Below are 23,802 nucleotides of genomic sequence, written 5' to 3' on the forward strand. Positions count from 1 at the left end.
TCACTGTTGTGGCCTCTCCTGCCGCGGAGCACAGGCTCCGGATGTGCAGGCCCAGAGGCCATGGCTCACGGGCCCAGCCTCTCCGCGGCATGCAGGACCCACCCGGACCGGGGCACGAACCCGTGTCCCCTGCATCGGCAGGCGGACTCTCAACCACTGTGCCACCAGGGAAGCCCCCATCCATGTTGTTTTAAGTAACAGTGGTTCATTCCTTTTTTACTGCCAAGTTGTAGACCATTGCATGGATAGTTTGTGTCTCCATTCACCAGTTAAAGAATCTTTGGGTTGTTTCTGGCTTTTGGCAATTATGAAAAAAAAAATGCTGCTATAAACATTCATGTACAGAAAGTTTTCATTTCCTTGGGGTAAGTAAATACATACCTAAGAGTGGGACTGCAGGGTCATATGAAAAGCATACATTTAATTTGATAATAAAGTGCTAGGATTTGGTACTGTCAGCGTTTTTTTTAAGCCATTCTAATAGACAAAGTGGTTTCTCATTGTGGTTTTACTTTGGATTTCCCTAATAACAAATGACGTTGACCACCTTGTGCTATTTGCCATCAATATATCTTCTGGGGTAAACCATCTGTTAAAAAATGGGGAAAAGATTTAAACAAATTGCTTACTTTCATACTGAGTTTTGAGAGCTCCATGTATTTTCTGGCTACCGGTCCTTTGTTGGATATGTGATTTGAAAATATTTTCTCCCGAGTCTGTGGCTTGTCTTTTTTTAATAGAATTTATTCTTTATAGCAATTTTAGGTTCACAGCAAAATTGCATGGAAGGTACAGCAATTTCCCATATATTCCTGTGTCGCTTTTTTTTTTCCCCCTCAACAGTGTCCTTCCCAAAGCATAAATTTTTAATTTTCAGGAAGTCCAACTTAGCAATTGTTTTATTTGCGGATCATCCTTTTGGTGCTATACCTAAGAAATGTTTGCCTAACCCAAGGTCACAAACATTTCCTCCTATGGTTTCTTCTAAAAGAAGAATAGCTATCTTTCCATTCATGTCAAGATACTTGAACTCATGGAGGGAGCAGACTTATAATAACTGCTTTAAAGTCTCTGGCTCAGAATTCCATTATCTGGGCCATCTTGGGGTTGGCATTTATTGATTGTCTTTTGCCTCAAGAGTTGGTCACATTTTGCTGGTATACTGTGAAATTTTAGATGTAGAATAATATTGTGAATATGAAGTTGTTTAGACTCTGGATCCCATTAAAAGTCCTCCAGAGAATGTTATGGTTTTGTTTGTTCCATTTAATCTGGTTAGATCCAGACAGGAAGTTCTGTCTCATCTCCTGTGGGCGACAGTTCCAGTGTCACATCAGTTCTCAAGGCTTTTGCTACACTGCTACTTCCAGTCTGTCTCCCCAATGTGCAGCTCAGGGTGAGCCCCTGCCTTTTGACATTTCACACAGAGAGGATCCCCTTCCAGCTCTTTCCTCTCTAGGATTCTCCCAATCCTCTGGCCCAAAGGTCGGGTTTCTCTTAGAGTTCTAGCTGCCCGCATTGCCCCTCAGAGGGCAAAGCAGAAAGGGGAAAAAAAAGAAAGAGGAAAAAGAAAAACAACCGGGGGCCTCCCAGGCGGCACAGTGGTTGAGAGTCCGCCTGCCGATGCAGGGGACACGGGTTCGTGCCCCGGTCTGGGAAGATCCCACATGCCGCGGAGCGGCTGGGCCCGTGAACCATGGCCGCTGAGCCTACGCTCCGCAAGGGGAGAGGCCACAACAGTAAGAGGCCCGCGTACCGCGAAAAAAAAAAAAAAAAAAGGGCATTTTCCCATACTTTTTTGACTGCAGGAGCCCATTTTCCTGGTCCTCTGGCCAGAAAAACAGACTTCTACACGTTTTAGCTGCTAGCACCACCAGCCAGCCTGACTCTCCAAAGGGTCTGGTGCTCCCCGACTCCGGCATTCATCCCATGATTCAAAAGAAGGAGGGGACCCGCCACCCCCTACTCCAACTTGCATTTCCCTAGTCTTCTGGTCAGAAAAATGGACTTTCTCTTGGTTTTTAGCTACCTCCGCGCCATGGCTGCAGCTCTGCTGAGAGCCTGCCTTTGGTTCAAGGCCAGAGAGAAAAGGAAAACGATGAGAAACTCGCCTCCCTGGTCCCCACACAGGTCGCTTACCCGGGTTTTCACTCCCTTCACCATCTGCCAGCTTTTCTTTGCTTTTCTGAGTCCTTGGGCAATCTGTCCATGGTGTTGAGCTGCACTCAGCAGAAGAAACAGGCCGTAGTGGGCCAACTCCACCTTGGTCATGTCTGCCCAGTAACTCTACCGTGGTTTGCTGAGGCAGCATCTCTCTCAACCTCTTGGATTATGAGAGCTTCCACACACCTGAGTTGAGGGCCAGCCCATTTCTCACCTTCCATTTGATGGTACCGCCATTTTATTGACTCTTATAAAACTGTGATATTTGTGCACATTTCTTATTCTCCTCTTAGGTGTCACAATTTATCTAATACCCTCAAAAAAAAAAAAAAAAAAAAAACAAGAAAGAAAACCAAAACTTCCTGACCTCTGGAACACTCTCCTCTTCTAGTCCCCACTCTGTAAGCCTCACCTCTTACCTTCCCTGCCACTCAGGCTGGGTTTAAGAGGCCAGGAGGGTGCATAACTATTCATTGTAAACAGCTGCTCATCAGGTATGTTGCTAGAGACTAAGGAAAAGTAATCTACACACATTCTCCCTGTTAAGGGCATTGAAAGACAAAGCACCTGTTGGAAATTGACAGATGCTTATTTCTTTGGCAGAGGCATTTAAACGCCTTCTGGCTCTTTTCACGGATGGCAAAATAGAGGACTGTATGCAGAGAGGAGCCCAGAGAGTGGATTTGGTTTCAGAGTTACTACAGCTACACCCAGCCTCCCTTCACTACTTTTAGTTGTAATAGGAAAAACATAAAGCTGCTAACAAAAAATAAATGTGAATATTTCCAAAATATACTAATGCCATGCTTAAACACAAAATCCACTATTTGCTCACATAACAAATATCTATTGAAAGCCTATACTATGCCAGGCACTGTTTGATGTGCATGGTACATTCCCTGCCCTCCTGGAGCTGACATTCTACTGTAGGAGTCAAACAACCAACAAATAAATAGATAGACAGATAATGTTTGAATAAATATATGCATAAAACACTGTGCTTTCAGGTAGTGACAAATAAAACTCTACAAATATAAAGCAGGGTAATGGTCTGGAGAATGATGAGGGCACTATTTTATATAGAATCACCAGAGAAACATCTTCAGAGAGAATTTAAGCAGAGAACCAGATAAGTGAGGGAGTAGGCCATGCTGGGATCTGGGGGAGAAAGGCAGAACATTCCAGGCCCTCAGGAGAGAACAATCCTGCCACATTCAAAAATCGGAAGTAAAGCCAGTATCCTGGCTACACTGCACTGAACTTGGAGAAGAGTGAAGGAATGAGGTCTAAGAGGCTCACAGGAGTCAGATGATGAAGAGCATTATAGGGCAGGGTAAGGAATTCAGATTTTATTCTAAATGTGATGGGAAGGCAGATTCATAAAGACATGAAAAGTGCAAGGTTTAATCTGACCATCTCTTAGTCCTAACCAGAAAAATTACTTTCAAACTCAGAGCTAAATCTAACATTCAAATCTATTTCATGGTCAGTCTTCACAGATCAAGAAGCCAATACAAAGTCAAATCACAAAGTTAAAGATGAATAAGGCATAATTAACTCACCCCCAAAAAACACATTATTTATATTTCATAAGTAATATTCTCAAATGCCAAATTATTCCTTTTCTACTAAAAAACAAAATTGACATCACGGCTTTTAGTTAATAACAATATATCAATATTGGTTCGTTAATTGTAACAAATGTTCCATGCTAATGTGAGATGTTAATAACAGGGGAAAAACTGGGTATGGGATCTATGGGGACTCTCTATACTAGTCTCTCAATTTCTCTGTAAATCTAAACTCCTCTAAAAAGTCTATAAAGTCTATTTTTAAACTATAGATATAGTTATATATAGTTATCTAGAGGTAATACATAGTTATATAGAGATATATAAAATCTCCATATATTGATATATACGTAAAATCTCAGAGCAGGATATATGCTCTAAACCACACACCAACAAAAGCAATCACCTTATCCTACTGCTATGAGTTATTTCAGTTGATACAACAATGAAACTGAAAATTAGCTTCAAATCAACTAAGCAATTAAGATTGCAGATCTTTCACTTTTTTTGAACAAGCACTATCCATACTCTACCTACCTCTTAAGTATATGGACATGTTTAGAAAATATGTTAGGCATGCTTACCTCTTTAAATAAGTTCACAATAGCAATAGCAAATAATTACTATTATGGGGGAAATGGAGCCGGTAATAAGAATAAAGCAAACACTAGGCAGATTTTTAAGTCGAACAAAAGGGCAAATGTTATATCCCAGAGCCTAAAATACTCCAGAAGTCTGAAACAATGGCCCAGATGTAGGCTAAATACAGGTGTGACAAACCTTATTTAGCTCAAACACTTGGGGGATGCGGGGGTTATGTGAATATTTTAGAGGGGAAAAAACAAATATGTTTATTATCGACCGCAGAACAGATGAGGTTTGTTTCTCAAAAGAGGACACAGGTTTAAACAGTTGAGAAATACAGACCATGAATCTTCCAAGATAAGACAGGCTGAAACACAAGAGCTCCAATAATTTTCCAAGCAAAGTTTTCTTAAACTTTATTAAATATATCACTTTCTGCCTGTGATAGGCAGAATAATGATTCCCCAAAGATGCCCACGTCCTAATCCCCTGAATCTGTGAATATGTTAGGGTACACTGCAAAAGGGAATTAAGGTTGCTAATTAGCTGACTTTAAAGCAGGGAGACTGCTCTGGATTATACAGATGGGCCCAATGTAATCACAAGAATCCTTACAAATGGAAGAGGGAGGCAGAAAAAAGGAGAGAAAGGAAAAGAGATGTGACCACAGAAGTAAAGTGAGACAGACCCTATGTTGCTACCTTCGAAAACGGAGGAAGAAGCCAAGAGCCAACAAACGTTGGCAGCCTCTAGAAACTGGAAACATTCTCCCTGGAGCCTCCAGAAAGGAATGCAGCCCTGCAGACACCTTGATTTTAGCCCAGTGAAACCCATGTTGGGATTCCAGAACCATAAGATAATCAATTTGTATTGTCTTAAACCACTAAGTTTTTGGCAAGTTGTTACAGCAACAATAAAAAAACAAATACGCTTCCTCTAAAAAGAACTCTCCTGCTTCGAGGAGAGAGCCCTTTTTAACCCAGTATCAGGGGGCATCTTTACCACAGATGAGTGAAAGGGGGAAAAATGTGTCATTCGCATGTGAAGTAAACAATCACAAATAAGAAAATCCAAAGATCAGTAACTAAAAGAATTGATATATGTAAGCTACAACAAAAAGCAGACTGGGCTATTCATTTCAGTAACAGTCAAGTGGTCTTAGTTTGCATTAAATTTCCCATCAGTTTCTTAATCTATTTCATCTGAAGTCTTCACATTACCCACTATAAAAAATACCTATTTATTTATGGTTAGAAAGTTAGCCATCTGTATTAGCCATACAGACTGCCCAAACAAATTACCACAGACTGTGTGGCTTAAACAACAGAGATTTATTTCTCACAGTTCTGAAGGCTAGAAAGTCCAAGATCAAGGTGCCAGCAGATGATGTCTAGTGAGGACCGGCTATCTAACTTGTAGATGGCTGCCTTCTCACTGTATCCTCACATGTCAAGGAGAGAGGGCTCTGGTCTCTCTGCCTTTCCTGACAAGAGCACCAGCTCTATCAGATTAGGGCCCCGCCCTAATGACCTATCAGATTAGGGCCCCGCCCTAATGACCTCATTTAACATTTATCACCTCCTTACAAGCCCTATCTCCAAATACAGTCACCTGGGAATTAAGTCCTCAACATATGAATGTGGGGGGAAACAGAAACATTCACTTCATAACATCATCAGTAATCATTATTTAGGTCAGAAAACAAAAAAGAAAGATATTTTGCCCAGAGAATATTCATTAGGGAAAACTATTAAGTCATATAAATTACCATAAACAAAAAGGAAAAAACTGGGAGTATAAAGCACTTCCAAGCAGCATACTAATATACAACTTATATGAATATATATGTGTAGATACAGAGAGGGGCACATGCCAGTTGTGGGTGTTGATCGAACATAGACAGTCAGCTCCTGAACTAAAAAAGAAAGGTGCCCCTTTAATTTGTTCTTTTAAAATAAATGTGTATTTAAAGATATACCAGCTTTGGTAGTGGAGAAGTACAATGGCTGTGGCACCAAAAGTCACTATATATATAAACTGCAAATATCAACTCAGTTTATATAACCCAGAAAATGAAGGAAGTAGCATAAACAAAAGTCCATATATCAGAAGAGACTCAACGCAAAATAAAAGAACAACTCCCTAAGTTTGCTGTTCATTCCACAAAATTTATTCTGTAAGTTCTACCTTAACTGTAAGCCATTAATGCTGAAAAATCAATGAAACTATATTGAAATTTCACAAATATGATAATACATATACCAGATCTGGAGTTTATACTGCAAAAGTCCGTTTCAGGCAACATTTTCATCTAGAAATACCTACGTTAAGGTTAAAATATTAAGCAGCCTATTAAGCTTACACATTTGCTAATTATCCTTGCCTGAATTACCCTTGGCCATGACATATACACCAACAATCAGAGATAAAGCCCACACACCCAAGAGATAAGAAACCCCCTCATTAAAGAAGATTTTCTCCTACAACTTGTCTCTCTGATTCCCACTCTTTTTTCCTCTATGGGTAAGACGGTATGATTCTAACAAAACAAGGGGAGGAGAAACACAAAAGAGAATCATGAGTGTACATCATTTCTCAGATTTCCAGTCTAGTTTGAAATAATATCAACAATCTAGGAAATAGTCAAAATTGAGGAGTAAAGATTTATAATCACAGTGAAGAATGTGTTGCTGTTGCTGTTGTTTTAATCTATTCAGCTAAGGTTTGAACCCACTCAGGTTTGCACGCATTCCATGGTTGTTCAATCAATGACTAAGTATGAAATGAATGTTACTCCCATTTGGAAAAATGTTTGACTGCTTACCCCACCTGCTGTTCAAGGCTAAAACTGTACTTTGGCTGCTGGTTTCACGTCAGCTGCGAGCAGACACATCTGTGCAGCAGATGATGCCTGGGAGTGGCTTGAATTTTCTTTTCACTCCTGTTTTGGAGCCGGACAAGGGCACTGGAGTTCATACATCTAGTTCAACCTGCATTTGACAGATGGCTCAATTGTCCTTTATTTGATTAGACCAAAGAGCACTTACACATTTGCTTTTCTCTCTACTATTCACTTCTTATTTAAAAAAAAAAAATCCTTTAACTTTTGTAAAGAGAAATGAAGCATCACCATTTCACAGTCACTTTTAAGCAGTCTGCACTTCCAGAATGTGGACTTACAGAGCAAATCTGAATCTAACACGATTTTTTTTAAGCTACAGGATGATTTAATTGATTATAAACTATAATGATGACATTATAAAACTGAGTGGTCTCTTAAAGGCTTTTCACACTTAAATGTTTTATAAGTGAGAGAGAGAATGAGAATGAATAAATAGTTGTTTGCTATAGAGGTCCCAATTTTAGAAAAAGAAACTGAGAACGGAAGGGAAGTGGGATGCTAAAAGTTTCCCAGTCTTTTTAATATCACAGCAGCCCATTTAGAATCCCTTACGTTTAAGGAACTAGAAACTGAGGGATAGAAGCATGGCTTCTTACAGCCTAGGGAGTACAGTGTGGTGAAGCCACACACGTAGACCTAGGATACTGGGCGGAAACCTCCATTTCTGTGTCATTTGGTGAAAATCTTAAATTCCCATCTCCACATTTTACTACCCCACATTTGCTATGTCTAAGAGCAATGAGATACATATTGAATAAACTAAAAAAAACTTAAGTCAACAGATCTAAGGGATAAACTACAATTCAATATAGCCTAACCATTTGCTGTATTAGAAAAGATATATATGCTTGATAGGAAAGCATGAAAAGTACATAACCCCCCTTCTAGGAGGGGGAAAAAAAGCAATTCACAATTCATTGTTTTGTTTGTTCATAAATAAAAAACTTGTCTCATCCTAGAAGTTAGAAACCTCAGGTATTCATTCCACCACCAACTACCTTGCTATATCCTTTAAAAGGCCTAAATCCACCCAACTACTAATATCTTCATCTATAAAACTACACTTAGGGCTTCCCTGGTGGCACAGTGGTTGAGAATCCGCCTGCCAATGCAGGGGACACGGGTTCGATCCCTGGTCAGGGAAGATCGCACATGCTGCAGAGCAACTAAGCCCGTGAACCACAACTACTGAGCCTGAGCTCTAGACCCCATGTGCCACAACTACTGAGCCTACATGCTGCAACTACTGAAGCCTGCACGCCTAGAGCCCGTGCTCTGCAACAAGAAGACAGTGCAATGAGAAGCCCACACACTGTAACGAAGATTAGCCCCTACTCGCCACTAGAGAAAGCCTGCATGCAGCAATGAAGACTCAGTGCAGCCAAAATAAAATTAATTAATTAATTTTTTTAAAAAAACTACACTTAACACTGCCAGCCTCCTTCACAGGGAAGTTCTGATCAGTTAAATGTAAGGATGGCTTTCAGGGCCTACAAAGAAGCAGTTCTAGGTAATTTAAATTAATGTTTGTTTCTTTACTCATATGAGTAATGCATGTTCATGGCAACAAAATAAAATTCAATAGTACAGAAAGATATAAAGGAAAATCTTCCTTTTCTCCTATTCCTATTCCCCAAAGGTAACCACTACATATGTTTCTTATACAGCCTTCCATTGTATGCCTATGTATGAATATCTTCTTTTTATACAAATGTAATACTATACTTAGTTTTCTGAAGTAACCTTTTCCCTTGATATTAGACATTTTCCGTATCTACCCCATTCTTTAATAACTACATGGTATCCCTCTGCATAGACATACCATGATTTACTTAACCAGTCCTTCTTAACAGACATTTAGGAAGTTGTTTCTAGATTTTCCTTATTTTAAACAGTGTTGCAAAGAACAATCATCTACTTACATTTGCTAACTATTCAGACATATTTGTAAGATAAATTGCTAACATGGAATTGCTGGGTCACAGGCTAAACCCTGATGTCAAATGGTTTCATTAATGAGTTGTATCAACTCCCACCAAGAGAAGAGTATCTAAGTGTTGAATATGATCAACACTTTTTAAAAAAACATAGTTTTAAAGGTTCTTTCTGCATATGCTTTCATTAGGAAGTTTATCTGCAAGGAAATTAAGAGTTTTTTTTTTTTTTTGGCTGCGTTGCATCTTTGTTGCTGTGCACGGGCTTTCTCTAGTTGCAGTGAGCGGGGGCTACTCTTTGCTGTGGTGCACAGGCTTCTCACTGTGGTGGCTTCTCTTGTTGCAGAGCAGGGGTTCTAGGTGCACGGGCTTCAGTAGTTGTGGCATGTGGGCTCAGTAGTTGTGGCGCACGGGCTTAGTTGCTCTGCAGCATGTGGGATCTTCCTGGACCAGGGATTGAACCTGTGTCCCCTGCAATGGCAGGTGAATTCTTAACCACTGCGCCACCAGCGAAGTCCCTAACATAGATTTTTAAATATTTGTAAGCAACCTAATTCATGTTCCCACCATCTCTTTGAAGCAAATAAAGAACCTACAATCTCTACTTGGCAAAACAAACAAAAGTAACAATAATAATAAAATTAGGGCACAAGAAATGCTCTGTCCTAGGTTAGTCCTGACCTAATTTTATAGCATAAAGAAACACTACTAAAAAGCTAGTTACTTTCATTATTCCCTGCTAGATAAAAAAATTTTTTTTTCTCCAATCCCATTATTCTATACATAGAACTAACACAGCACATTTTTATAAATAATTTCTAGTTTAAATTTAACAAACATGTACTCTTGTCAATTCATTAGTAACAGATTAGGAAATAGTTAAGAAAAAACAGAAAAATAAACACTAAAATTTCTTATGGACTTTAACATTTCAAATATAATTTAAAATATACAGAACCATATAAATTAGACAGCTTTAAAAAAAAAAAGTTTTCTATTTAATAACTGACCAAAAAAATGGCAAAGACAAAAATGGCAAGGACTCCAAAGTATAGATGAAATAAGAATCATTTGAATAATACATACAACAAATGAGTTTAAAACATAAATAGAAAACAAAATAGTGAAAAGGGGCGCTATACATATAAGACCTCTGGATACTATAATTCCTGTTTTATTCTCACAGTCTAAAAAATCTGTGGTTTGCATTACACTGGAAAGTTTAAAAGATTTAGAACAAGGAAAATATGAAATCCAATGTGATTTAAAGCTCTTGTGTAGATCTGGCCCTTGGGAGAGCAATAACTTTTTAGTTACTGAGCTCTCAACCACCAAAGGAAGGGTACTTCAAATAGCATAACAAAGGCAAATGAAACATAAAGGGTTCCCCTGACCTGAACTCCCAAAATGGCACTGTCTAAAAACACACACTCTCTAGCTTGCTCCATTTACCTTCTAAATTACCTTCTATTGATAAATCCTATCACTCATCTGAACACCACAGTGTTATATCATGTACAGGCCTTCAAGTAGCTTACAATTAATGAAGGAGACATACAAGTAAATAACTGTCTATAATAAAATGAAGACTAAAAATAAGTGCTCTATTTACAAAGTACCACATTGCTAACTGAGGAAAACTGGAAGCTTCACTAAAGGTGGCATTCGAACTAGCATGTGAAGATGAATAAGATTTTGAAAACCAGAGAGTGTGAGAAATGTAATATATCAGTCAAAGTTTGGATTGCAAACTATAGAAATCAATTCTGGCAAACGTGGGCAGCAAATGAATTTACTAAAAGAATTTCGAGTAGCTTATAAAATAGATGAGAAGTCTAGAGGCTGGGGAAAAAAAAAACAAAAAACCCAAGCAGGAAACGAGCAACTGAGAACTCAGGCACCTAACAGAAATAGTGAGGATGCCATGATAATTGCTATAGCGAATAATCTCTAATTATCCTACATCTATACGTCATTGCCTCAAGATTCAAAGCCTAATAAAGGACATTATTGGGTCAACTGGAAAAATCTCAATAAAGTTAGATGATAGTATTGTATCAATTTAGTTTCCTGATTTTAATAATTGTTCTATAGTTATGTACGAGATTTCCTTGCTTTTAGAAAATACAGGGCTTCCCTAGTGGCGCAGTGGTTAAGAATCCGCCTGCCAATGCAGGGGACACGGGTTCGATCCCTGGTCCAGGAAGATCCCACATGCTGCAGAGCAACTAAGCCCATGCACCACAACAACTAAGCCTGCGCTCTAGAGCCCACAAGCCACAACTACTGAAGCCCACACGTCTAGAGCCCGAGCTCAGCAACAAGAGAAGCCACCACAATGAGAAGCCCGCGCACTGCAACCAAGAGTAGCCCCCAGTCACCGCAACTAGAGAAAACCTGCAAGCAGCAACCAAAACCCAACGCAGCCAAAAATAAACTAATTAATTAAAAAAAAAAAAAAGAAAATACATACTGCAGTGTTTAGGGGTAAAGGGACATCATGTCTACCATTTACTCTTAAAGATTCAAAATAAAATCTTTAAGAAAAAACAAAATAGTCGATGCTTTGTGTCCACCTAGAGGGGTGGGATAGGGAGGGTGGGAGGGAGATGCAAGAGGGAGGAGATTTGGGTATATATGTATATGTATAGCTGATTCACTTTGTTGTACAGCAGAAACTAACACACCATTGTAAAGCAATTATACTCCAATAAAGATATTTAAAAAACAATAGTGTGTGTGTATGTGGAGAGAGAAATAGGAGAGAGACAGGAATATAACCTGTCCAAACTAAAGTGATTGTCTTTCCGCACAAAGTCCTTTGTACAGTGCATGACACCACATAGTCCCTTCACCCAGAGGTAATCCCTATTATTTGTATATGCATCGTCTTGCCTAACCATCTTGTCTTATTTTCTAATCAAAGTTTATTTGTAGAATCCTCTTTTCAAATGCAATGTATTTATGTTGCTAATAATATACGACTATAAAAAATTTGAATAAAGGGAAAGACAAAGTTCCACATAGTCCCTACATTTTCCCCACTCCAAACACAGATTAATAGCTTGATACGTATTCACACCCTTTCAGGGTTTTAAATGAATGTACACATCTTATAATTTTCACATAAATACATATTATCTTTTTTCCTTAAAGTCTTATCATGACATCTTTCCAGTTTTATATCGAAAGACCATACAGCAAAATGTTGACAGTGGTTATTTCTGGGTAATGATATTACACGTAATTTTTATTTTCTTCTTGGTATTTTTCTGTTATTTAACAGACTAGGTAGAACTTTTGATCTTAGGAGATACCTGTATCTCTGATACAAAAGGGAAGGAAAAGAAACAGATTAATTTTGACAACATAGGGAGGAATATTGGAAGAAGTCAAATTTGAGAAGTTTAGAATTGAAGAAATCACATGATAGAGACCGTGATGTGGTGTGTATCAATCACATATAAGTGAGTGTCACCCAGGATGTACTAAAAAATATAAACTGTAAATTAGGTGCCAAAATCTTCAGAGGAATCAATCATGAAAATAGTCTCATAAAATGATAAAATATCATATTTGACTAAATAATTAAAAATCATTCATTTTTGCCTACTTATCATACTCTGACTATATGTGATCAATCCCAAGTTGACAGTTTCAGGGAAAAAAAAAGTCTCTCAAATTAAACATTAAAAAGTCCCCCAGGGCAGTTTTTAGTCTTAAGGGAATTCTTCCTATGTTTTGGCTCAGTCAAAAACGCTCTTGTTCCAGAGAACAGAACTCTGTCCTACACATAACAGCGTTAAGGGGAGACATGTTTTGTCACAAAAAGAAAAAGAAGTTTCCAAAAATTAGAAAGAGTAGCAACGGCTGCTTCAAAAAACAGTAGGATAGAAGCAATTCCAGAATGGCAGAGTAAGGACTTCTGAATATCCACTCTGCCACAAAAGCAACAAGAACACTGAAAAAAATTGTTAAAACCAACACTTTCAGAACTATGGAAATTAGCCAAAACTTTGCAACAACCTAAGGAGTGTTTATTCAAGAAAAACAGCTAAATTTCTGTAAGAAAAGCAACTTGCTTATTCCAATCCCACTCTACCCAGCTCTACAATAGCCCTGAAAACCAAAAGCCTCACTACAATGGTGACTGTGAAAACCAGCAGCCTTGCAGCCACTGGAGAGGGTAGAAGAGCTTGCCAAAGTCCCATCCCCCAGAGAGGTGTCACTATTTGACTTTTCTGGAAGCTCTGTGAAAAGCTCCATTCTCAGATCTTGCTTTTTTAAAATAAATTTATTTATTTTATTTATTTATTTTTGGCTGCGTTGGGTCTTCATTGCTGCAGGCGGGCTTTCTCTAGTTGCAGTGAGCAGGGGCTTCTCTTGTTGCAGAGCAAGAGCTCTAGGCGTGTGGGCTCAGTAGTTGTGGCTCACAGGCTCAGTAGTTGTGGCACACGTGCTTAGTTGCTCCACAGCATGCAGGACCTTCCCAGACCAGGGCTCAAACCCATGTCCCTTGCATTGGCAGGCGAATTCTTAACCACTAAGCCACCAGGGAAGCCCTCAGATCTTGTTTTTATTTGAGCAGACTTCGAACTCACCCTGGGTAAACAGTCATATAACCAGGAAGTTTGTAAAAAAAAAAAAAGAAAAAAAATCAGCAGCAAAAGTTTAAAATCATAGCCACTTGAGGCAGTGATACCAGGTGGGCTCAAAAGAGGCTGAAACTTATAAGGTAAAACTGGAGAATGAGATGCCCAAGAGGGCATTGTAAAGCTTTGACATATTCCTGAGAATCTAGGAGGCCATGCACATGTGCACAGCTGTGGGCATGCCCAGGAAAGATCTGAGAAGGCCCTAATCTTTTCCCTCAGGCCAACCTTGAGGCTCTACACATGCAGGAAGTGAACAAGGCAGAGCTTTAAATTTCCTGACAGAGCATGGAAAACATACCCAAAAACACACGCACAGAGCCTCTCAGTAAAGGCTGGGAGACTTACTGCTTCAAAGCTTTTAAGGAAATTCTAAATGAAAAAAGATAATACCTTATTCAATAAGTAATACAAATTCTAAATATTCTATACATCTGTAAGTTCCTGTGTGTGACTAAGTGTAGTTTTGCATTTGACCTGCATACTCTAAGATTAAGACTGCATGAGGGAGGGCAGCAGCATGACTGTAGATAAAAGAACCACCTTTGACTGTGTTCATCTCATTTCAATCTTTACAACTTTGTAAGGTAGACACTCTTAGTCACCCTTTACAGGTAAGGGAACTGAGTTTCAGAAAGCTTATGCAACTTTTCTGAGGTTTTACAACTAGTAAGTAGGGGTTTGGAAGGTAGGTTTCTAACCAGTCGGCTACACTGCAAAACACACATCACCGACCGCCATGTGATATAGCCCCCGAAAGAAAAATGAAAAAACAGAAAACAAAAAACATGGGCGGGGGCTGGGGGGGAGGAGAGAAAGGAAGGAAGAGAGACAGGCAAAAAGCAGAACTTAGGTAGGTTTTGAGAAGTTATACCCTAACTATTCATTTGTCTATAAAGTCCCGTTATCTACCACCTTGAAACAGTAATTCCTATTTGTCCATAATTCTTCAACTCTAATACTTAAGTTTTCAGAGACCCCATCCCACATGGGATCACCGTGATGCCCCCACCAGCATGGACACCCATCCTCAGGCTTCAACAGCACTTTCCCCTCCCCTCCCTGCCCCCCACGAAGCCACTCAGGAAACAGATGAGGTGCAAACCTGAAGCTCCCCTCCCTGCCAATTCTGTCTAAAAACCCTCCATTTTAAGTCCACGTCCACACTGTAAAAATGAAAAACCAACTTATCTGCTTAATTTTCCCCTCCAATATACATAAAATAATTGCTCTTAAAATAACATTTTCTATTAACCACTTAATTCAATGATTCTCTTGACTGTGAAAAAAAAGAAAAATACTTTTTAAAACTTAATAGGTAAACAAGGACCTATTGTATAGCACAGGGAACTCCACTCAATATTCTGTAACAACCTATATGGGGAAAGAATCTGAAAAGGGATATATGTATATGTATAATTGATCACTTTGCTGTATACCTGAAACTAAGACAACATTGTAAATCAAATATACTCCAATATAAAATAAAAATTAAGAAAAACTTAACAGGAATTGTTCTACAAAATCATAATACTACTGACATTAAAAAAAGAAGCAGCAAACCAAAATACAACCTGGGAGTGGGGTGAAGGACAGTAAGGGAAAATAGGAAGCCAAGCTTTGCCTTTAGAAAAATACTCATTTCTTAATCAGGCTTTGCTCCCAGAGAACTCACAAGTTCTTCAGAAGGACCTGAAGTTTGTGTATCTGCAACAGGGATTAAGCCTTCTTCAGTAGTATAAAAAAAGACTAGGCTTTAGTTAGTCCAAGTATTAAACAAAGACTTGTTATTTTATCATCAGCATTGTAGTAAAAGAAAAAAAATGAGAGCAAAATATCCTAGTCCTCAATATCATGAATCCATCTACTGGGATGTGAACTTTAGATTCATAATAGAACCACAGATCCAAATCCATGATTTAAATGAAATTCACACTGCATTAGACTTTGAGAGAGAAGGCTAAGTATTTCACATTTTCCCAAAATGCAGCTGTTAATGGTCCTTTCAAGCCAGAGACTACAGACATCTAAATGTGGTGACTAATTATTTCACAAAATACACATCCATTGACAAAATCTCCCAGTGCTAGTAACTTTCCACAGCTAAATACAGAAACGGAGGGATCACAGCACTGATAATCCAAGCATATATATGAATTTTGGGCAACAGTCCTGTCATCCCAATACTTTGCTGAGGTTAATATTAAAATGTGTTTGCTATCCCTCAATGTAAGTTTGACTTGGTACTAAAGAAATATGGATCAGAGGTATTTGTATCAGTCCTTAATAGCAAGAAGAAAAAAGGCAAATTAAATATGTACAATGGGGAATTCATTCTATCAGTCTCTTACAAATTTTTTAATTGTCATGCTATTTGCATATACCAATGATGTGACATGGATGGTAGAAATGGCATCCTTGGGAGTACTGTTCTTTACAGAAATTGTCTTTTAAGTAATTTAAGGCTGACAGACATCAGGTTAGTCAAATTCTAAAAACAGCATCCTAGCGACATCAGGATAAAACTAAGCATATCAATTTGTATTTCTCAACACCCTTTGACAAAATCCACTCAAAAGTGTGATATCATCTATAACAATTATCAAGGCACTGCCCCATGAAAACTCTGTAGAAAATATTCAGACAAACAAAGTTGTTGATTATTCCCATCCAAAAGGAAAAAGAAGAAGTATTAAAGAATTTATTCTTGGTACCTCAACACACACGCACAAACGGCTCTAACAAAAGAAAAAGAAATTTTAAAGAGAATGAATGTAGTGCCCTAATAAGTTAATCGGGAGCTTCTATAAAATAGAAATAATTGTGTCAGTATGGTCTTTATTTCTCCCTTTGGTATTTCAAAGTGCATCAGGAAATAGCGACATTTGAAGAGCAAACACCTTTACAACCACTTAAATTAATTTCTTAAAAAATGCTTGTCAGTCATGCTGTGGTGTGGCTAAGACCAAATGACTTCTTACATAGCCTCTCTAGAGGTCACTTGCCCAGTACTGTGAAACGTAATCACTACTTTTTCTGAAGAAAAAAGGAAAAAGCAGAAATGGCTTACTACGTAATTCCCCAGGAAATGTAGCCGTGTTGAACTATGAGCTTGCCATTTTCCATCCTAGCAGTAGTTTAAATCAGAGACAGTAACACTACTGAGAATGACAAAAAATTGGAAAATTGGAAACCATACTCTGCACATAGTGTGAAACCCCAAAAAAACCCCAGAAAAAAATACTCCAACCTTCTGGGTGAATACATGCAATAAACTATCTTACTAAGGAAAGAAAAAAAAAAAAAGTAAGTAATGTGATCTTTTTTTTTTTTTTTTTTTCCAATTTAACAGTGAACAAGACAAGCTCCTGTCCTCTAGGACAAAGCAGAAAGTCAAGAGCTAAGGCAGCTCAAATACGGGGCACTGAGCTCAGTGAGAGATAGGGTTCAGGTCACGAGGAGATGAGGGGAGATGAGGGGAAACCATCCCTAAGAAGGAGATCCTGAACAGGGCCTTCTGACAGTAGTGCAATTAGCAGAGCCTTCACGTACTGATTTCCTCTTTTCCCTGTTTAGAGCCCTTTTCCACAGGGCTCTACACAGGCTCCTGATAGGAAGGAGAGCTCGTTAAGTAATGTGATCTCAGCAGGCCTCTGATGGAGTAGGCATAGGCCTGGGTGGGGGTGGGGGGGTCATATAGATTTTCCTAAGGGTTTTTGAACAAGCAGGTTGTTAAAAGAATCAAGTTCCAGTTCCAGATATTCAATGTCCATACTCTTTCCTAAGAGCAGTCTATCTTAGAAATACAGGACACTTAGAACTGGAGAACAAGGCAACCCCTTCTCGGCCATTCTCAGTCTGACTGTGGTGCATTCCTTGAAGCCCAAGCAAAGGGTAATTTGAAATACAGGTGTAGATATTGAGAAAGTATTGAGACCTTTCACAAATCAGTAGTTTCCAATTCCTTGTTTTCAACAAAATTGAGGAGGACCTAATCTAGTTGTCAGCTGACAGATCATTCAAATGTTTTACAGTAATGATTTCAGCATATAATCAGAAAGGTATTCAAAGAGTTGAGTGACACTTATATGACGAAAATCCAACCAGTCCCATCTACCAATTTATGAGAACTATGTTTCTCAGTACTTACATCTATAAAAAGAAAAATTAGGAAGAGAATTGACAGTGAATCCTGTCTCATTCAGGCAATAAGTAATATTCATTCATGGATACCCAACTAAATTCATTAGGGAAAAAGATTATTTACATGATCTTTTAACATAAAATTTACATGAAATTTACATGAAATTTTACATGTTTAACAACTGCTAATTAAAATAGATTGTATATAAATCAATGTGATTTTAATTTAATCTAAAAGAAAAATTTATACCCAAGCCTTAAGGTTACAGAACATTTTTTTAAATCACAAGTTGTTACAAGGAAGCAGAAAGGGTAATCACTAAAAGATTTTCAAGTTCAAAAATATATTACACTGGGTCAAGCTCTAAGGGAGATGTGGAATTAAAAAACAAGTTAAAAAGAATAAGGAATAATGTAAGTCTTCTCACTGTTCATACTAATGTGATTCTTAAATGGATGGTGGTGTACAAACTTCCAGTTATAAGATAAATAAGTACTAGGGATGTAATGTTAACATGAGCAATATAACACAGCTGTATGTTATATATGAAAGTTAGAGTAAATCCTAAGAGTTCCCATCATAAGGAAATTTTTTCTATTTTTTTAAAATTTTCATCTATGAGATGACAGTTGCTCACTAAACTTATTGTGATGATCATTTCATGATGTATGTACACCAAATCATTATGCTGTACACCTTAAACTCATATAGTGCTATACATCATTTATAACTCAAACTGGAAGAAAAAAATAATATCGAGGGACTTCCCTGGTGGCAGTGGTTGAGAAACCGCCTGCCAATACAGGGGACACAGGTTAGAGCCCTGGTCCGGGAAGATCCCACATGCCTCAGAGCAACTAAGCCCGTGCGCCACAACTACTGAGCTCTTGTGCCACAACTACTGAAGCCTGTGCGCCTAGAGCCCGTGCTCTGCAACAAGCCATCACAATAAGCCCATGCGCCGCAACGAAGAGTAGCCCCCACTCGCCGCAACTAGAGAAAGCCTGTGTGCAGCAATGAAGACCCAACACAGCCAAAAATAAAAATTTTTTTTAAAAAAGAAAACCTTGAAAAGAAAATTTTTAAAAATAATAATAACATCGAAAAAAGAAAAAGATGGAAAAATAGATAATGATGGCGAATATTAAATGACTATAGTATTTAGACTCCATGCATAAGAATGATGTGACACTTTTATTTAAAAAGTCAATACAGGGGCTTCCCTGGTGGCGCAGTGGTTGAGAGTCCGCCTGCCGATGCAGGGGACACGGGTTCATGCCCCGGTCCGGGAGGATCCCACGTGCCACGGACTGGCTGGGCCCGTGGGCCATGGCCGCTGGGCCTGCACGTCTGGAGCCTGTGCTCCGCAGCGGGAGAGGCCACAGCAGTGAGAGGCCCGCGTACCGCAAAAAACAAATAAAATAAAATAAAATAAAAAATAAAAATAAATAAAAAAAATAAAAAGTCAATACAGAGACTTCCCTGGTGGTGCAGTGGTTAAGAGTCCGCCTGCCAATGCAGGGGACACGGGTTCAAGCCCTGGTCCGGGAAGATACCACATGCCACGGAGCAACTAAGCCCATGCGCCACAACTACTGAAGCCCGCAAGCCACAACTACTGAAGCCTGTGCGCCTGGAGCCCATGCTCCACAACAAGAGAAGCACCGCAATGAAAAGCCTGCACACCGCAATGAAAAGTGGCCCCCACTCGCCGCAACCAGAGAAAGCCCGCACACAGCAACAAAGACCCAACACAGCCAAAAATAAAAAAAAATAAATGTATAAAAAAAATGAATAAGAGCAGCTGACACATTAACATGGAGCAAGAAAGCAAAGATCTGACACCCACAATAATTGAATATGGTATCTGTATTACCTTAAAACCTTATAATCATATCAAAACATCAGGAAAACAGGTATGTGAAAAGGATCACTCAAGTCCTCCATACATCCACTCTTCAAATCTCAGAATCACTCCAGATGCAGTTTGGGGTAGTAGTTAAAAGATTCAGCTGTGGAGCCGAAATGGCTGGGTTGAATTCAGACTCCTTAATTTGGTGGTTGAGTGATATTGGGCAAATCACCTAAGCTCTCCTAACTGTGAGTAATCTAACTGTGCCTCAGTTTTCTCATCTCATACTAAGTGCTCAATAAATGTAAGTTACTATTAATATTTCAGGGAAGAAAAAAATTTCCAAGGACTGCCAGTAGGCCTTGACTTCCTCTCTGTCAACAGTTCATCAAAAATATTAAAATAATACTATGCAAATCCTAGTATTGGGGTTTTAAGTTAATGATTGCATTAAGTACAATATTACACCTAGTGGATATTCAATGAAGATAATTAGCCTTATGACATGCTTACCCAAACTCCATAGGCTTGGGGTTCATACCATCTATAGAGGAAATGATTTAAGAGCAGGAGTGTAGCAGATACAATGTACTCAACTAAGTTACCTTGGAGTATTACCTATCAAGAAGTTGTTTTGTTTAGTTTTATTTTGTCCTGTTTTCTACTTATAAGCCATGTATCCGTAGTAGTCTACAACAGTAGCAAAGGGAATGGACAGTATTCAATTCTGCAGTTAGGTACCTGGTCCTTACACAGCTAAAACTCTACTGTGAACTTTTTTTCTTTCTAATCATTTCAATTAATCTCCATTTGGGGCACAAATGCACCATAGGATATGAGAGCAAGGAGGCCTCAGGCACCTTAATCAACCTTGTCCCATTTAGCCTTTAGGCACCAAGAATGGTATTCTTAGCAAGCCTAAATAGGAAGAGCACTTCAGAATCTGAGACGTGGAAGTGACCTTACAGGCCACCAACCCAAACCAAAATGAAGGAATAATCTTTCCAACCTCTCTTCATCCACCTCTGCCTGAAAATATGATGGTGGTGGTAATAGTGGCTGCAGCTATGCCCCAGGCACTGTGCGAAGCATCTACATTCACTGACACACTGAATCATTAAACTGTGAAGTAAGAAAATCCTAAAAGAAAACACAAGATGGAATTTTTCAGACCATTGTAAAAAACGATAAAAGCCTAAAGTTTTAATACAATGGTTACAATATTAGCATAAATCAAAAAATACATTATTCATCTCTAAATGATACACCATCATTTCACTCAATTTAGTTCAACAGAGACCAAATACCAAAGGTACCATTACTACAATTACTGTTAAAACATGATCCCTGCAACCAAGGAGTGTCCCCTTTATTCTCAGTAAAGCAGTGATTGGTTCACAAAAATATAAGAGATAAAACACAGTCAAGTCAAGGGCAGCTGGGTATAAATCCCAGCTCTGCCAATGGCTACAACAGCTTAGGCAAGTCAGTTAACCTATAAAAATAAAGATTTTATACATATAAAGTATACATATAACAAATTTGTTATCAAGTTATTTAAACAACTTCCAAGTTGCTAAAAAAATTAAGTTGTAATAAAGTTATATAGGTAAATAATGTTGTTATAAAAACAAGATGTGATATATAACGTGCACTAGACTGGTCAGTTTCCTTCATTTCCTGGTGAGCTGACTCTAAGAATTTCTTCATACCTCTCTCAAATTTTACTTATTACCTGCCTTAATCCTAACAAGGTTAAATATGGCACACTTAAATTTTGTATTTTTTTCCAACTCTATTTCTGTACAGAACTCCTATCTTTAGGGACATCCTACCTACTATGCCCTTAAGATATTACAAATATCAATACTTCAGTAATAGGAAATTTAACTCAACCCAAGACTATAATAATTTTTTAATCTATGCACATGGGAATTCAAAATATAAAGACAGTTTTGTACTACAAATGTTAAAATAACAGAACAGCTCATAAAGACAGTAATTTAACTCCTTTAGCTAGGGTATCAGTAGAGTAACAGTTTGCCCCCAAACCATTCCCTGCTCCCAGCTGTAAGACACTTCCAATTATGAATGTGTTAATATGGCCGATTATATTGCTAGTAAAATTGAGACCTGACTGCTGAAACATTTACAGATTGAAAATTCAAATAGACGAAGGCCACCAACCCGATTCCTACACATATACAATGAAAGAGAACTATACTATTAAAAAAAAAGAGAGAACTATGCATCCGATCCCGCCCCCAAATACTATAGAGTCCAGCTCGTCCGAGTCATTCTTTCACTGAGTAAACATTTATTATGTGCCTACTGTGTGCCACGCATTGCACAGGCAGTGAACAAAACTGACCCCCAAAACCACTCCTTCTTAATAATAGGAATGTCTCCCTGTGAGGTTAGGCACTGGGAGACCAAGCCCTGGTTGTCCCCACCCCAAAGGGTTAATCACACAGACACCCGCACCCGAACCCAACCGGCCCCCTAGACTTGCGGATACATAGCCGCGGCCGCTGGGTTCTTTAATAATTGGGCCAAGACCTCTTGGGCAGGCTGGGGAAGCCCACGGCCTTGACCCTCCAGGGCAGCCCAACAGAGATGGAGCAAGGGACGCACACCCACCACCCACGCCACGTGCGCACCCCGGCGCACGCCCCCTCCACCCTTCCTGCGCAGGCGCTGCCGCCGTCGGGCTCGCGCGTACCCTGCACGCCGCTCGCGGCTTCTGACTCGGGGCCCGGACCCCCACCGGGCCCGGACCCCCACCGGGCCGCGACCCTGACCCCGAGCAGGACCCCACCAGCCGTCACCTCTTACCGGCGCACTGGGCCCGGCGCCCCGGCCTCCTGGCTCTCGGCGGCCGCCTCGCGGACCTCCTCCTCCTCGGCCTCCGCGGCTGCCTCGGAAGCCCCTGCCGCGGCCCCGGCGGCCGCCTCCATCCCCGCCGCCGCCTCTCGCCACCGCCGCCGGGGCGCCCGCCCGCTCGCGGTCGCGATCCCCGTTAGGCCGGCCGCGGCCGGGTCGGCGTCCCCGGCCGCCCCGAGCTCCTCGCTCCGCCTGCATCTGGCCACCGCCGGCGGTGCTGAGCGCGCGGGAGCCGGGCCGCCGCGGAGACGCCCTTGCCCCACCGGAAACGGGCCGCACGGAGGAGCCGCGAGCGACGGGCCCCCGGTGACAGCGAGCGCGGGGTGCGGGGCCGGGTATGGAAGCTGGCCGCGGCGGGGGCGGGGCGGCCCCGGGGCCTAGCAGGTGGGGCCGGAACCTGGTCTCCGGCAGGGCCGGAACCTGGTCTCCGGCAGGGCCGGGGGTTCAGAGGAAAGGCCTGACCAGTAGAAGCTGCAAGTGGGAGACAGGGGTGTTTCTGGGGGAAGGGCAGTAGTAAGTAAAAGGATGGGTTATCAAATAAAGTTTACATAATATGAACTCGTTTTTTAATTAAAAGAAGACATACTGATACGGTGTATTTGCCTAAGAAAAGGTCTTAAAAAGTATATACCAAAACATTAGTGTTACCGAGTGCAAGCTCCTGGTGCACGCTGCAGGCTAGTGAATCCGAGAGATGACTTGTTAGAGCAAAGAGTAACGACTTACTTGGAGAGACAGCAAACCGAGAAGAGGGTGGACTCCTGCCCCCGAGGAACCAGCTGCCTGCGTTGGAACTCAGGCTTCTTTTATACTAAAACGGGAGAGAGCAAAGTCAAACATGTCCTCTTCCTCCCCGCAGTCATTCACAGGTGGGCCTGGTCAAGATGTTTCTTGTGAGCTAAAAAAAAAGGTATTTTAGCTTAATGCTAACTACCTGGGAGGCAGGGTTCCCAGAGATGGGCCATTATGTATAATTGAAGCTTACAGGCAACAGCCCTTTAGTGACTAACTTGTAATAGAATACGAAGGTTCTTCCCTATTACATTAGTGGTTAACTGCGGGGTGAGACTTCCAGTGAGTTAATTTTTCCTTTTTTTTTTTTCCTATTTAGTCTTC

The 23,802-nt window shown here is 40.1% G+C and overlaps 1 protein-coding gene across 1 annotated transcript in view; it reads right to left on the reverse strand.

The window, feature by feature from the left end:
* AVEN (apoptosis and caspase activation inhibitor) overlaps positions 1-22,884 on the reverse strand; it is a gene marked incomplete at its 5' end in the record, with an annotated part of 169,962 nt that extends 147,078 nt beyond the window's left edge. Inside the window, one exon of the mRNA XM_079699545.1 lies at positions 22,639-22,884. Coding sequence (XP_079555671.1) covers positions 22,639-22,884 — 246 coding nt within the window. The remainder of the gene's footprint in view (positions 1-22,638) is intronic.
* Positions 22,885-23,802: the final 918 nt, after the last annotated feature.

The sequence above is a fragment of the Hyperoodon ampullatus genome (genome assembly GCF_949752795.1).
Source record: "Hyperoodon ampullatus genome assembly, chromosome: 3".
In the NCBI taxonomy this organism is placed as follows: domain Eukaryota; kingdom Metazoa; phylum Chordata; class Mammalia; order Artiodactyla; family Ziphiidae; genus Hyperoodon; species Hyperoodon ampullatus.